Source organism: Gracilinanus agilis, chromosome 2, assembly GCF_016433145.1.
Source record: "Gracilinanus agilis isolate LMUSP501 chromosome 2, AgileGrace, whole genome shotgun sequence".
Lineage (NCBI taxonomy): Eukaryota > Metazoa > Chordata > Mammalia > Didelphimorphia > Didelphidae > Gracilinanus > Gracilinanus agilis.
In genome coordinates this window covers 243,726,760-243,741,702 of record NC_058131.1, presented here as the reverse complement: position 1 = coordinate 243,741,702, position 14,943 = coordinate 243,726,760, and the positions used below count along the sequence as shown (strand labels likewise).

The 14,943-nt window shown below is 36.3% G+C and overlaps 1 protein-coding gene across 1 annotated transcript in view; it reads right to left on the bottom strand.

Moving 5' to 3' along the window:
• Nucleotides 1-543: 543 nt before the first annotated feature.
• The window catches only part of DDX27 (DEAD-box helicase 27), a 17,015-nt gene continuing 2,615 nt past the window's right edge, over nt 544-14,943 (bottom strand). Inside the window, exons 3-21 of the mRNA XM_044663820.1 lie at nt 10,216-10,275; nt 9,794-9,959; nt 9,406-9,452; nt 9,166-9,249; nt 8,918-9,023; nt 7,865-8,038; nt 7,181-7,331; nt 5,636-5,735; nt 5,345-5,486; nt 5,058-5,211; nt 4,752-4,833; nt 4,435-4,612; nt 3,150-3,256; nt 2,493-2,583; nt 2,223-2,317; nt 2,018-2,141; nt 1,644-1,731; nt 840-914; nt 544-751 (exon numbers count right to left, since the gene is read on the bottom strand). Of these exons, the coding sequence (XP_044519755.1) occupies nt 733-751; nt 840-914; nt 1,644-1,731; nt 2,018-2,141; nt 2,223-2,317; nt 2,493-2,583; nt 3,150-3,256; nt 4,435-4,612; nt 4,752-4,833; nt 5,058-5,211; nt 5,345-5,486; nt 5,636-5,735; nt 7,181-7,331; nt 7,865-8,038; nt 8,918-9,023; nt 9,166-9,249; nt 9,406-9,452; nt 9,794-9,959; nt 10,216-10,275 (2,043 nt within the window). The 3' untranslated portion in view covers nt 544-732. The remainder of the gene's footprint in view (nt 752-839; nt 915-1,643; nt 1,732-2,017; nt 2,142-2,222; nt 2,318-2,492; nt 2,584-3,149; nt 3,257-4,434; nt 4,613-4,751; nt 4,834-5,057; nt 5,212-5,344; nt 5,487-5,635; nt 5,736-7,180; nt 7,332-7,864; nt 8,039-8,917; nt 9,024-9,165; nt 9,250-9,405; nt 9,453-9,793; nt 9,960-10,215; nt 10,276-14,943) is intronic.

The following is a 14,943-nucleotide window of genomic DNA, read 5'->3' as shown; positions in this document are numbered from 1 at the left end:
CATTTTCATTCTGTTAGCATCTCTGCTTTTTATCGTCAACATATAACCAGCACCCCATGCTTCCCTGGGGATGTCAAAGATCCCTTTGGTTCTCCTTCCCTTTATAAAGCTAACTTAATATGTCCACAACCTTGATCACATAAAACAAAATACATCCCCGAGAACAAAATAAAAACAACATGCCTGAGAAGGCAAGAATTTGTCTTCTTAAACTTCACCTCCTTATAGATTAATTACTACCACGACATTCCCCATCCTTACAAAAGAAACGCAATTACATTGTTTCAGTTAAACTGATGCCCTGAATAAAGAGTATATTAAGAATGTTTCTATCTGAGAGCAACAAAACTAGTAAAGATGCCCAGAAAAAGAGTTATTTTAAAATGAATGCAAACTACTCAGACTGTTTTAATGGAACTTTTAAAAAAATTTTACAATCAGAACAGTGAAATTTTTTTGGTGTTTAAGTGATCCCTATGAGATTTTCTTGGCAAGAACATGGAGTAGTTTGCCATTTCCTTCTCCAGCTTATTTTACAGATGAGGAAACTTGGATTCAGTTAAGCCTAGGATCATACAGCTAGGAAGTGTGAGGCCAGATTTGAATTCACAAAGATGAATTCCTGACTCGATTCCAATGACCAACCTGGCTGCCCAGAAACAACAGAACTACACTTGCCCAGGGGAAAGTCCTTAAAGGTAAAGTCTTGAGAATTTCTTCAGGCAACAATTGTTACTTCCTCCTCTTATACCTGTTGAAAGAATCAGAACTAGGATTATATTCTACTTACATGAAGAGGGGTCAGGATCTTTTTAAATCAGCAAGTAGACAACTTTTACCTGGATTTAGATTTGAAGTTTCCTCCTTTCCTGGGGTGGAGTAATCCCATCTGTTTCCGTTCTTCAAAGGTAGGACTGTGACCAACATAGCAATCATGCAGGATGTTAAGATCAAGGACAATTTCTTATCCCCCATAACAGTTCCCAGTACCCAACAGAGCAACTTCCACTTTTTGACCAGAGAAAGAGAACATATGTCATAAAGGGTAACTCCATCCAGGTAACCTCTCCGTAGTTTGTCTATGTAGTGGAGCTAGAGAGAAAATTTCTCACTGTTAAATAATCAGAGTAGAGACATGTAGTTTAGAGATTAGTCTTAAAGTTCTAAACTTTTGTCTACTGCAAACTGTTACATGAGGAAAAAAGAGTTTTCCAAATGTGTCAGCATTATAGGAAGGATCAGAATTCCAACAAGCTGCTCACGTATGCCTGGAGGGAATACAAAGCTGACTCGAAATACCTGACCACAAAAGTAAGTAAATTTGGGGATCTACATGCAGCTAGCCACTCCACATTTTAATTAAATGTACTATTTTTTTAAGCCCTCCATCTTAGAATCAATACTGTATATTGGTTCCAAGGAAGAACAGTAATGGTTAGGCAATGGGGGTTAAATGACTTGCCCAGTCACACAGCTAGTGTCAGGCCAGATTTTAACCCAGGACCTCTCATCTCAGGTCCTGGCTCTCAATCCATTGAGCCACCTAGCTGCCCCTCGAAATGTAATCTCTTTTAATTGTAAAAGCAGTACACATAAACTAAGCATTCATGGTAAAAGTAACTTTAGATGAATGAAAATCCTACCCAGCTCTATATTGTTTCAAAGCTTTCTTGCTAGTGTTGGTAAGTTCCTCATCAAACACAGATTTCTTCATCTTCTTTTGCTTCTTGCCTATAAAAAGAAAAACTCGGTTACAAATCCAAGCCTAGTACCTTGAGGCAAACTTCAATGTTCTTCATTCAGGTTCCTAATTGATGTGGTAGCATCACAGTTAGGCATTAGACAATCTTCCTGTCTGATTTATCAAGGACTAGAAAAAAAATTAATGTGGGATGATCTTCGGAGACTCCTATTAGCAACATTCCAAGAAATAAGTAATCACTCTTACCCCATCATATCACCCCTTCATAGACTGCAGTAACACCCACCAAGGTCTGAGATTACAATCTTTGCCTACCTGGGACTGAGGCTGGCTCCTCCTCAGGCATGGCTCGAGCCCTCTTGGCCCTACGATTTCTCTTAGCCAGTCGCTCAGCAAACATCTGTGACTTTAGGATCTCAAACTGAGACCTTTCTTCTGGCTGGAGAGAATGGAATGTAAGGTTCTGAACAATAAGAGTCCACCCAGCTCCTCAGGACTTCCCTCTGGACCCCAAACTCACTGTCATTTCCCCCTTTTTCTTGGAGTCCTTCAAAAACTTCTTTCTCTTCTTTTTTCCCCTCAAAGCCAAATCAAACTCTTGTAGGGCCTTTGCAACTAAGGAAAGGAAGAAGACACATTTCCTAAGTAATGAAATGCCTAACAAAGTTAATCAGCAGTCATAAAGTATAAAAGCACTGCTTCGAGGAGAAAGACACTTATAATCATTTCCAGATTTTTATTCTCTCCTATGGAATGACTAAGCACAGCAGAGCCTCATCACATGACTCACTTTTTTCCTTCTTCCTCTCCTCTTTACTCTGGAACCAAGTCCGCTCAGGCTCTTCATTCCCTTTCTCTAGGAGTCGTTTGGCTGTATTTATCTGTGAGATAGACAAATGTGAAGCACCAAGCACAACTGCCCAAGACTGGTGAGCCAACTGGCCACCAATTTAAAAAAAAATCTTTTAGTACATCCATTATTCCACAAAATACCAATAGTGAAGAGTTTTATCACCTGAGACAGTTTCTGATTTGAAAAAATGATACTGGAAATAAGGGAATAAGATTCCAATACAGATATCAAACTTACCAGATGGAAGACCAAAACAGAACCAATAAAAATAGGTTGCCTATATTATATAATGATTATCCGTGAAAACTTGGCTACTCTAAGAAATGCAATAATCTGGGACAATCCTGAAAGATTTATAACAGTGAATGCTATCCTCCTCCAGAGAAAAGAACTATTGGAAGTGGTCTTTCACATCAGTGTATTTTTTGGTCATATGGAATTTTAGTTATGTATGGGTGTGTTCGTACAACGAAGACCAATATGGAAGTGTGTTTTGCATGATAATAAAAATTTTAAAAAGGAAAAAAAAATTTACCTAATTAAAAAAAGGTTGCCTATCAAAGTAAAAGAGCCATTTCCTCCTGGTGCTCTTACCTGGGCTTCAGAGTGCTGCATCTCCTTCTCCTCAGCCTCTAGTCTCAAGACTGCATACACATCTTTCTCCATCTTCTCAATCTTGTCTCGGAATTTTAGGATTACATCTAAGTGGAGTAAGAACAAAATTTACATGTAACCAAAAGAGCAACAAACAGATTAGGACTAAAAAGGCTACAAAATGGCCAACAATAATGCACAGAAGTGAGACAAAAAGCACTATTAAAGATATAACTAGAAAAAAGAACCAGGCCCTTCATATTATAAGAGTAAGGAATACAGACAAACCACCTGAATGGTACACAGGTATCTATAACATTCTTAAAATAAAAAGACCTATATTAAAGTCAAAGACACACAGAATGAGAAGACACGGGTAGTTTGTGATCTATATCATATCAGTGAAGGATTATCCACAATGATGAACTCACAGATCCACTTGAGTAAATTTAAATGAAGAAGGAAAGCCAAAAAGGGATTTAAAGAAAAAGAGGGGGGGGGGGGGGACAACTGGGTAGCTCAGTGGACTGAGAGCCCAGAGATGGGAGGTCCTGGGTTCAAATCTGAACTCAAGACTCTTCCTAGCTGTGTGACACTAGACAAGTCACTTAACCCCCATTGCCTAGCCCTTATCACTTTTCTGCTTTGGAACCAATACCCAGTATTGATTCTAAGACAGAAGGTAAGGGTTTAAAAAAAAAAAAAAGATGCCCCTCCCTCCTAGGTCAGTGGCTCAGTGGATAGAAATCCAAGTCAGGGTTCAAATCTGGTCTCAGACTCTTCCTAGCTGTGTGACACTAGACAAGTCACTTAACCCCCATTGCCTAGCCCTTACCACACTTCTGCTTTGGAACCAATACCCAGTATTGATTCTAAGACAGAAGGTAAGGGTTTAAAAAAAAAGAAAGAAAAAGATGGGTCCAAGCCTCCCTCATCTGAATCAGAATAATAAATGGGAGATATAGTTTTTATTCTCAGAAATAGGTATACAATGTACAGAGAGAAGTTCGACTTCTATCTGCCACAACTTTGTTGACAATTACAAAAACCAGAGAAAAATGCAACCAATTTTTTGCAGCAACAGTCAAGTTTCCTATTTTCATCCAGAGAGCTGGATGATGAAAAGATATCCAGAAATATGTATTGCACGGCCACACTAGTCTAACCTATGTTATTAAATTATTGCTGGGAGGAAGGGGTGATCTGAATCATGAAATGTCAGATAACAATGGCCAAAAAAAATTTTAATTAAAAAATAAAAAGATAAGATATCCAGAGCACCTACCTTGAGGAAGTATCCTGGCCTTAACAGGTGCTTTGGCTGACTTTACAATCTCCTTTAACATCTTACGTTCTTCCTCTCCCACCAGGGAGACAGAGCGTCCAGCCCTGCCAGCACGAGCTGTTCGTCCCACCCGGTGCACATAATGCTTGATAGTGTTAGGCATTGTAAAATTGATGACCTGGAAGGAAGAAATTGAGTATAATAGAGTCAAAATCAGCCTTATAACTGAGGGGGATTGAAAAACAAAAAAAAATAGGGCTACCAAGAAGTAATGAAAGTTCATTCATGAATATGTGAAAAGAAATTAGTTGTCTCACTGTTTTGACACCTTCAATGTCCAGTCCTCGGGCTGCCACATCTGTGGCCACCAAGATATCAATCTGTTCATCCTTGAAGCGCCTTGAAAAGGAAGAAAAATAGAAAAGGATCATACAGAGTGACTCAGGAAATGTTGAACATGGAATCCATAAAGTCGGAAGACTTTTGATTTTTGTTTCTAATTCTGATACTGGGACTTTACATCTTAACGAGAAAGTCTGCCTTTCTCCAATTCCCCCTCAAGAAGGTTATGTAAATTTAGTGAAGGTCCTAGATCCTTTCCCTAAGATATTCCATATCTTTACCTTAAGGCTTCTAGACGCTGTGTTTGAGAGAGATTCCCATGCAGCTCCCCAACCTGCAGCCCCATAAGCCCTAGAAGGATGTGCATACGATGAGCCTGCTTCTTGGTCTGGGTAAATAGCATCACATGATCTGTGAAAGTTCGTGTCAAAAGAGCTGAGGGAAAGAGAAAAGTCATGAATGAGAGACAGACCCAGTATCATTTACCTCCCCAAGCTCAAAAAAAAAAAAAAAAAAAAAAAGAAGGAATCCCTCCTCTACATCTTTCACTCAACTTCTCACATCTCACCTGACACAATGGCTTCACGGTCTCCTTCTCGATTAGGTCGGATTCGAATGAATTCCTGCCTCAAGAATGGAGCAACGTCTGTATTGCTATTCACAAAGATCCGGACAGGATTCTTCAATGAGACTGAGGCCAGGTCTTTCACCTACCAGGCATTTAAAAAAAAATGCAAACTCATTTACAAAATAAGAGGAAATATCCTCGAGACAATTCTACTTCCCTCAAACGTGGAACCAGATACTTCAGCATGCCAACCTGAGTTTACACATGCTGAGATGAACTGGAGAGGCCCACCTCATCTGTCATTGTGGCTGAGAAGAGCATGGTCTGGCGGTGATGGGAACACATCTGAATGATTTCTTTCATCTGTTCCTCAAAATATTCATCTAGCATCCTGGGAAAAGAGGAGTAGCATGAGACAACAGGTATAGGTTGGGTTTCCACTCTTAAGAATTAAAACCCCAAGATTTAAGAGGAAAACTGGAGCAGAGGAAGACTCAAACACAAATATCTAAAATACAAATATTTAAATAACATCCAAAGGACAAGATACAAATATCAATAACCTCCCCAACTGACTCTTTTCTAAAAAGGGTGTTATGACCAGGTATTCTGACATGTTGGGCTTATTCAATTTCCTTTACCAATATTTGGCTAGGAAATGGTGGTAACCACTGATGACAGAGAAGGAAAGATACTGTTTAAGAAATATGATTTGAAATAGGGGTAATAGATAGATCAAGAGTTAGAATGGTGGCCTAATTAATTTAATTAGAGAAGAAGGTGGAAGTATATTAACAACTCACAAATACATACAGTTTTTAAGAGGGTAATAAAGCATTTTATATGCATCTTGGCTAGTTCACAAGTGTATTAGTCTGAAAAGGGAGAGAATACACATAGCTTTTTAAATGGTCATGCCTAAATATTCTTCTTTAAAAATAGTTATCTAGAAAGCAGCCTGGAAGTAAAGTTGCAAAAGCGTACATATTCAGTTGGAACTATACCCCAAGAAGGATGACAGGAGGAAAAAACCCACTTATCTATACAAAAATAATCCTAGCACTGTTATTTATAACACCAAGAGACTGGAAACAAAATCAGTTTCAAATCACTGTTGAAAAGCCAAACAAATCAGGGCATATAAAAAATAATGGAATATTACTATATCATATGAAAAATTCAAGGAATATGGGATAAGTTATGGAAATTAATGTAAAGCAAGAAAAAAAAACAGAACCAGAAGTAATAAGTTAGTTTGATGGGGGGAATAAGGGGGTGTTGTTCAAGGAGTTAGTCAGACCTGAGACTTCATTGGTATATTTGCCTGGGGTACTAAGTAATTAAATGACTTGCCCTTAGTCATAACTGGTATGTGTCTCCTAACTCTGAAGATGGCTGTTAATCCCATTAATGCCATGCTACCTCATAAAGGAAACAGTAACATCAAAAAATCAGCCTAATATGCATAAAAAGTGATTTTAAAAAATAAGAATTAGAGACACAAACATGATATGGTGCTACTCTATTAACAACAATCTACATACTTCTCAAGGTTGAGTTAACAGTTAATAATTCAAGGTTCAGACAACATGTACAATCATTATACCCTCTTATTTTTGTTGGGTTCCACATCTGGATACTTGCTTTTTCTCTCTGCATATGTTCTAGTTCATATATTTTAATATCTATACTTGCTAATCGAAATGGAAATAAAATTATATATTTCTTAAAAAGTGGGCACTATACCCTGGAAACTAGGGAGAATACTGAGCTAAGGCTATTGCTATCAGATTCTTAGGATCCCAAAATCAATAGAACCCCAAGAATCCTACTTACCTATCAGCCTCATCCAAGATGAGTACTTCAATGCTACTCAAATGGAAAGAAGGGCAATTGTGGAGATGATCAATGAGCCTGCCAGGTGTAGCGATGAGGATATCTGGCCCAGCTCGAAGAGCTGCCTCCTGAGACTTCACATCCAAGCCACCTAAGGAAGAAGAGCCCAAATGATGTCATGACCCTCTATAAGAAATAATATCTGAGAAGCAGAGCATCTAAGATGTTCAAGGGAAAGCTCATAAATAAATACTTCTCATTACTACAGTAAGCAGAAGACAATCAATAGCACAGTTCATCATTGGCAGAAGACCTGATCTCTCACCCTTAATTCATCCTGGTTATCAACTAGTCAGGACAAAATGTAACACAACTAAGGTAACATTTCTAGAATAATAAAGCTGGAACATAGATAGTAACTATAGTGGTACTTGGGAGTCTGAGGTAGGGTGAAGTTTAAGAAGTCCAAACCTTGGGAAAGGATGCCATGTAGCAATAGTAAATTGCATTCTTTCTTTAATGGTGGTGACAAAAGTATAAGAATAAAAGGAATTAGAATTTCTTTAGAAAAAAGAAATCACATCTTCGGGGCGGAGGTGGGGGGGGGTTGGTTCCACTAACAAATACATAGAAGTACTACAGAATTTCAGAGTGATTTTAATATGTTTTTAGTGGACAACTTACCCACTGCAAGGCAGGTGGTGACAGTGCTGAACTGAGCCAGCTGCTTGGTGACAGAGTGCACCTGAATACCCAGTTCTCGAGTGGGAACCAGCACAAGTACACGGGTTATGGGAGCCTGTCGGGGTTTGTAAATAAGACGCTCTAAGACAGGAAGTGCAAAAGCAGCTGTTTTACCTGAAAAGAAAAAAAAATCACAGGAATTAAAGAAGGGGTTCAATAGTGGAATAGTCTTACTCAGAGTCTATGCTGGTCTGCATCTGACACAGAGAGTATTTCCTGAAAAAAGGAAAGGGCATCAACTCTCTTTATAGCTCACAATAATGAAAAAGGAAAGACCTAGAAAATAAAAAAAAAAACCTAACAACTAAGATAATTAGTATTTGGCCCTAAAATAGTGTTAGAAACCTACTTTCTGTCTCATATATACCCCTTATATTATGAATTAAATGGCCTTCTTAGTTTAGCACTACTAGAACATATCTGGATGCAATTAAGGGAGAGAATGGAATAGATAATGAGTAAAGTGCTAATAATCTAAGAACTGAACTACAAATAAAGATGGCACATAGCTCCCAAACTTGACTTGTACAAAACATAGATGTAATATGATAATAGACTAACGTTTACATAGTACTTTACAATTTGCCAAACACTTTACAAGTTCTTTTGTAATTTCATTTCACTTAATCTCCACAACAATCCTGTGCGGTAGTATATTGTATTTACTATTATACTTTCTTTATTTTTTAAATGAGGACAACTAGGAGTAAAAATAGTTATGGTTAAAATAAAATAGCCATATTCAAAAACATGTTTTTAAATTTTTATATAAATATTTCAATGCCTTTTTTCCTTTCAAAGGGATATCATGTAGAAATATGCCCCACATTCAAATGAATGTTGTGTACTTATGATTTTATGCTTAAAATCAATAATGATGGTAACCATTTAAAATAAGTATAAACTTATTAACCAGATCACCCATGTAAAATAAGAATTCCAATTTTCATACTACCAATATCTCTCAACCTACTTTTGTCCCAAATCTTTTACCTGTCCCAGTGGCTGCACAAGCACAGATGTCCTTCCCTAATAGCCCCACAGGTATGCAGGCCTTCTGGATAGGAGTAGGTTGTTTAAAACCCATAGTCGTGATGGCCTGATTAGACATAAAAAAATTGGATACAGGAGAATGAATATTCCTATTCCTATGAACTACATATTGCCAAAAACAAATATTTATGCCCAACCCAAAGCAAATCCTTCTAATCATGCCTATGGCAAGCAAAATAGCCTTATACCTTCAAGAGAGGTCGAGACAGATTCATATCCTGGAACGTGAGATTTTCATCATACTGAGAGGCATCTTCAAAAAATCCTGTTTCCTACGGGAAAAAAACAGAAGACTACCTGAAGTTAGAAATCAGTAAAAGAAATCTTATTTACATGAGAATAAAGATTTATCCAACCACCAGATAACCCCTTCATCCTCAAAGTCTTCTAGAATTTAGAGCAACAGGATTTCCCAAAGCCATGATCACCTTTTCTTCTTTCTTCTGTTTCTTTGTTTTCTTCACTTTCAGTGTATCTACAAAAGGAAGACAATGATGATGATGATTATGTGGGATAGGTTCCATTTGCTATTTTTCCCTGCATACCAAGGCTTGTTATAGAATTCAAGGACTTCTTATACAAACTGAATCTGTCACACACAAAAAACTTCTCATAGCTGGATGCATAAACCAGCTAGACAGGGATTAATGATAGGGAAGGAACAAGGTTCCAGGAAAAGCACTGGAGTCAGGGCAGAAATCAGGATCCAAAAAGAAAACATCTTAACACATCAGGGAGAGGACCAGGAAAGAAAGTTCCATATGAAACAGACCTCTTTTCTATTCATTTTGCAAGACAGTGCAACATAACATCTACCTGCTTTAGTAAGGATGTTTTCATCAGCTGATGAATACTCTGTTTCTGAGTCTTCTTCTTTTGCCTCTTCTTCATCTTCTTCCTCAGAATCAACTTGGTTTTCCTTCTCAGAACCTTCATTTCCTTCCTTCTCATCTACTGTTTTCCCAGATCTGGCTTCTTTTTCCTGAGAAAAATCAAAGCTTTTATTCAAAGGAAAATATGAGGTCTAATGAAAATAAGTATGCAGGTCTACTGTCTTATTACTCATATTAGTGGATTCTAAATAACTAGTAATAAACATATAAGAAGCACTTTCTTTGTCCCAACCCACTCACAAAAACTACTACACTTAAAAACATTAAAGGGAAATTCTGGGACTCTGGGTAAATAGCAAATGAGGGACTTAACTATGAAAAGATCACACTGCCCTTCTTTCTCACCTCATTCTTCCGTTTTTTTCGGACTTTTTCAATCTTGTCATCAAGTGTTGTGGCTGCTCTCTACCAACAACAAAAAAAAAAAATTAAAGGAAAATCTTATTGGAGATAGACTTGTAATTTATATAAACACAATTATAAAACACTCAAGAGAAATAATGGTATCGTTTGAAGAATATTCACTTCTCATTGTTTGGCAGCATGAATGTAAAGATGATTATATATTATGAAAAAAGATATGTATATTTTTTAAATGATAAAAATTATGGATGCTATACCAATCAAGTTACCGAGCAAATATTTTAGAGTGCTAGACAAAAAAATAAAGTCATTTGAAGAAGCAAAGGAGCTAGAATTTCAAGAGAAATAATGAGGGAAAAAAGGAATTAAGGGGATTAATACTTCCAGATATCATATAATAAAGCAGTAATCATCAAAACTTTCTGATACTAGTTGAAAAATAGATAATGGTACAAACATAAGCTAGAATCAGAAACATCTAAACTCAATAACCCAAATGTTTGATAAATCGAGAACATAAGATAGTTGGGTAAAAACAACCTTTCTGAAAAGAAAGCAAGGAAACAGTTGAGCAGGAATTACGTTTAGACCAACATCTTACACCAAGAAATTCAAAATGAATATAAGACATTGATATAAAAGCTAACACCTCAAAAAATTAGAAGAAAATGAAATCAGATACCTTCCCTCAACTATGGCTGGGGACAATTTTAAACAAAGGATACAGGCTCTTAACTAAAGATGAAATAGACTATTTTAATTTAATGAAATTGGGAAGCTTTTGCATGAATGAAATCAGTGCAACGAGGATAAGAAAAGCAAATGTCAAATTGGAGGGAAAAAACCTTTGCATCAAATAAATCAAAGGTTTGATACCAAAGAAGTATAGAGAATTAATGCAAACAATATAAAATAATCCCCAATGGCAAAACAATGGATATGAAAAAATGGTTATCAAAAGCATTACAAACCATTAACTACATGAAAGACTATTCCAAATAACTAACAGTAAGAAAAATCAATAACTCTGAGGTTTCATCTCACATTCAACAAACTGTCAGAGACAACAAAAGATGGGAACAGTCAATGTGGAGAAGCTGTGGGAAGAAAAGTACACATATACAGTACTGGTGGAGCTGGATATTGGCCTAACCAATTTGAAAATTCTCTTTAGAATTATGCCAACGAGACCAAAATATCCCTTTGACACAAAGAATTCACTGCCAGGCAAGTATCCTCAAAGAAGCCCCAAAAAATAAATAAATAAATAAATAAATGAGCTAATGAATAAGTAAATAAATAAATAAATGTGTGTGTGTATGTATGTAAGTAATTTAAGTGTGTGTATGCATGTATATATATATACACACATACATGTGATACATAAATATATAAATAAATATATGTACACGGGGCACACAAATATATAAATATGTTTGCGTGTGTGATATAAATAAATATACACTGAATAAACAAATAAATAAATAAATAAGTGTGTGTGTGTGTGTGTGTGTGTGTGTGTGTGTGTGTGTGTGTAAATGAGTAAATAAATAAATAAATAAATGAAGTATTTTTTAGCCAACATCTTTGCACCTTTGATAGCAAAGAATTGGGGAAAAGTCAAGTTCCTGACATTTGGGAAATGACAAAATAAAAGCAATAGATTATATTATGCCATAAAAACAAGAAATAGGAATTCATAAAAGCGTGGAATGCTTTTTACTAAGTGATACAAAATAAAATAAGTAAAATCAAGAAAATAATATACAAAATATAATCATGTAAATGGGAATACAAAAAGAAACTGAATGCTATTTTAATTATGACTTTGAAGCCTAATTATGGACTTGGTCCTAGAGAACAGATGGTAAAATGCATTTTTCTCCCACCACTAAAGAGGTAGGAGACCAGAGATATGGAATATTGTAGTCATTATACTAGCTGGTTTTACTTTTTTCCTTTCTTTTTTAATCTGTTATAAAAAATGGCTCTTATTGATATAATACAATTTTATTGCATTGCTAAGAAATAATAAAATGCAGTTTCAAAAAAACCTGGAAGGATCTCTATGAACTGATACAAAATGAACTGAGTAAAACCAGAATAATCAGTAATAAAATAACAACATTACAAAGAAAAATAATTTTGAAAAACTTGAGAACTTATTTAATGGAATAACCAACTATATTTGAGAGAACTGACAATGAAGCATGCTACCCATTTCTTGAAAAAATGCAATAATACAAATCTAAGGGATAGACTAAGATGAAGTCAAAAAGACACGTTTTCAGACACAGCCAATGTAGGAATTTTAGTGCTTAACTTTGTATATTTGTGTGGGGGTGGGGGGGTTGGTTTATTTTAAACCTTTACTTTCTGTCTTAAAATCAATACTAAGTATCAGTTCCAAAACAGAAGAGTGGTAAGGGCTAGACAATGGAGGTTGAGTGACTTGTCCAGGGTCACACAGCTAGGAGGTATCTGAGGCCACATTTGAACCTAGGCCCTCCCATCTCTAGGCCTGGCTTTATTCACTGAGATATCTAGCTGCCCCATTATGTATATTTGTTACCATGAATTCTCTTTTCTTTTTTTTTCCCCCAATGGGGAGAAAAAGGAATGTCAGAGGATGGGAGTGATAGTAATAGAGATAGTGTATTCAGAAAAAGGAAAATAAAGAAAAGAAGAGGTCACTGAGGGTTTTAGATTTTTTTAAATGCAGAGAACAAAAAGGTCAGAAAGGTTGTGCTGCTGCTGCATAGTCCTGTGTTCCCAGCCAGTGCCCTAGCTATGTCACAGACCTCTTTCAGACCTCCTAAATTGTATCTGAGGCCACATCTGAACCCAGGACCTCCAGTCTCTAGGCAAGGCTCTCTATCCATTGAGCCACCTAGCTGCCCCCATTTGTTTCTTTTAAAAATTTCTTCTGGGAACAATATTAATTCTAAGGCAGAAGGTGAGGGTTAAAATTTTTTTTTTCTTCTGACATTAGCAAAGAACAAATAACATAGGCATGTCCATACATAGAATGGAACAGAATATATAATGAAACTACAGCTCTTTTATATACAACTTGTTTTCCTTTTTAAATATATAAATTCAACCTATAGCTTGCAAAGTTGTCCTGCTTGTCTATACTTCTTTCTGACTTTTCTATTCTCTTCTCTACATTAAAAAAACACCTCTCAATTTTCTTTCTTTCCCCTTTTTCTTTTTTTGATTACACTATCCTTATTCCCATCCCTCTCCATCCTGACATTCTTCCCTCTCCCCAGGTGGGGAAAATGAGAAAATTCCTGGTAAAAAATATACATAGTTAAGCAAAGAAATTCCCACACTGGCTGTGTCTGAAAAATATATATCTTATCAACTTTGTCTTAGCCCATCCCTTAGACTCATATTTTTATATTTTGTCAAGAAGCAGGTGGCATGCTTCATCATTAGTTCTCTAGAATATAATTGGTTATTCCATTAAATAGTTTTCAAGTCTTTCAAATTTCTTAAAAATTAGAATCGGTCAAGCTAAGAAATCAAGAAACAATAAAACGAAGTTAAAAGAATGAAAAAAAAATTAAAGTATCTCATTAGAAAACAACTGACTTGGAAAACACATTGAGGAGAGATAATTTTATAATTATTGGGGGACTGTCAAGTGGTTCAATGAATAGAACACCAAGCCTGGAGAGAGGAGGTCCAGGGTTCAAATCTAGCCTCAGACACTTCTTAACTGTGTGACCAGAGCAAGTCAATTAACTTTACCACTCTTCTGCCTTGGAAGAGATATTCAGGACTGATTCGAAGACTGAAGGTAAGAATTTTTTTTTTAAAAGAAAAACCATGATGAAAAGAATCTACATATCCTATTTCAAGAAATTATAATGGAAAACTACCCAGACATCTTAGAACAAGAGGGAAAAACTGAATTTGAAAGAATCCACTGATAACCTCCAGAAAAAGATCCCAAAAGGAAAATTACCAGGAACATTATAGCCAAATTCCAGAGGTCACAGGTCAAGAAGTATTGTTAGCAATGAGAAAACATTCAAACACTATAGAGCTAGTCAGAATCATACAACATTTACCACAAGAAAGGAGCAGAAGGCTTGGAATATATTCCAAAAAGCAAAGGAGTAAGGATTACAACCAAAATCAAACTTCCCAGAAAAAACTGAGTATAATTCTTGAGAGGGAAAAAAAGAATATTTAATGAAATAGAAGGAATTTAGTATTCCTGATGAAAAGACCAGAGCTAAGTGGAAAAACTGACATTCAAACAAAAAGGTAAACACGAACGAGAAATCATAAAGGAATGAATTTTATCATTATTAGGTCAGTTAGAAGGAATCTACATAGAGAACACAGCAAAAAAACAATTATACTGTAGAATCAATATAATAGAAATGTGAGGAAATATTAATTTGGAACTTTTTACTCATTAAAAGAAAGACTATGTGTGACCCTGGGCAAGTCACTTGATCCCCATTGCCTACCCTTACCACTCTTCTGCCTTGGAGCCAATACAGTAAGTATTGGCTCCAAGACAGAAGGAAAGGGAGGGAGGGAGGGAGGGAGAGAGAGAGAGAGAGAGGGGGAGAGAGAGAGAGAGAGAGAGAGAAAGGAAGAGAGAAAGAGAGGAAGAGAGAAAGAAAGAGAGAAAGAGAGAAAGAGAGAAAGAGAGAAAGAGAGAAAGAGAGAAAGAGAGAAAGAGAG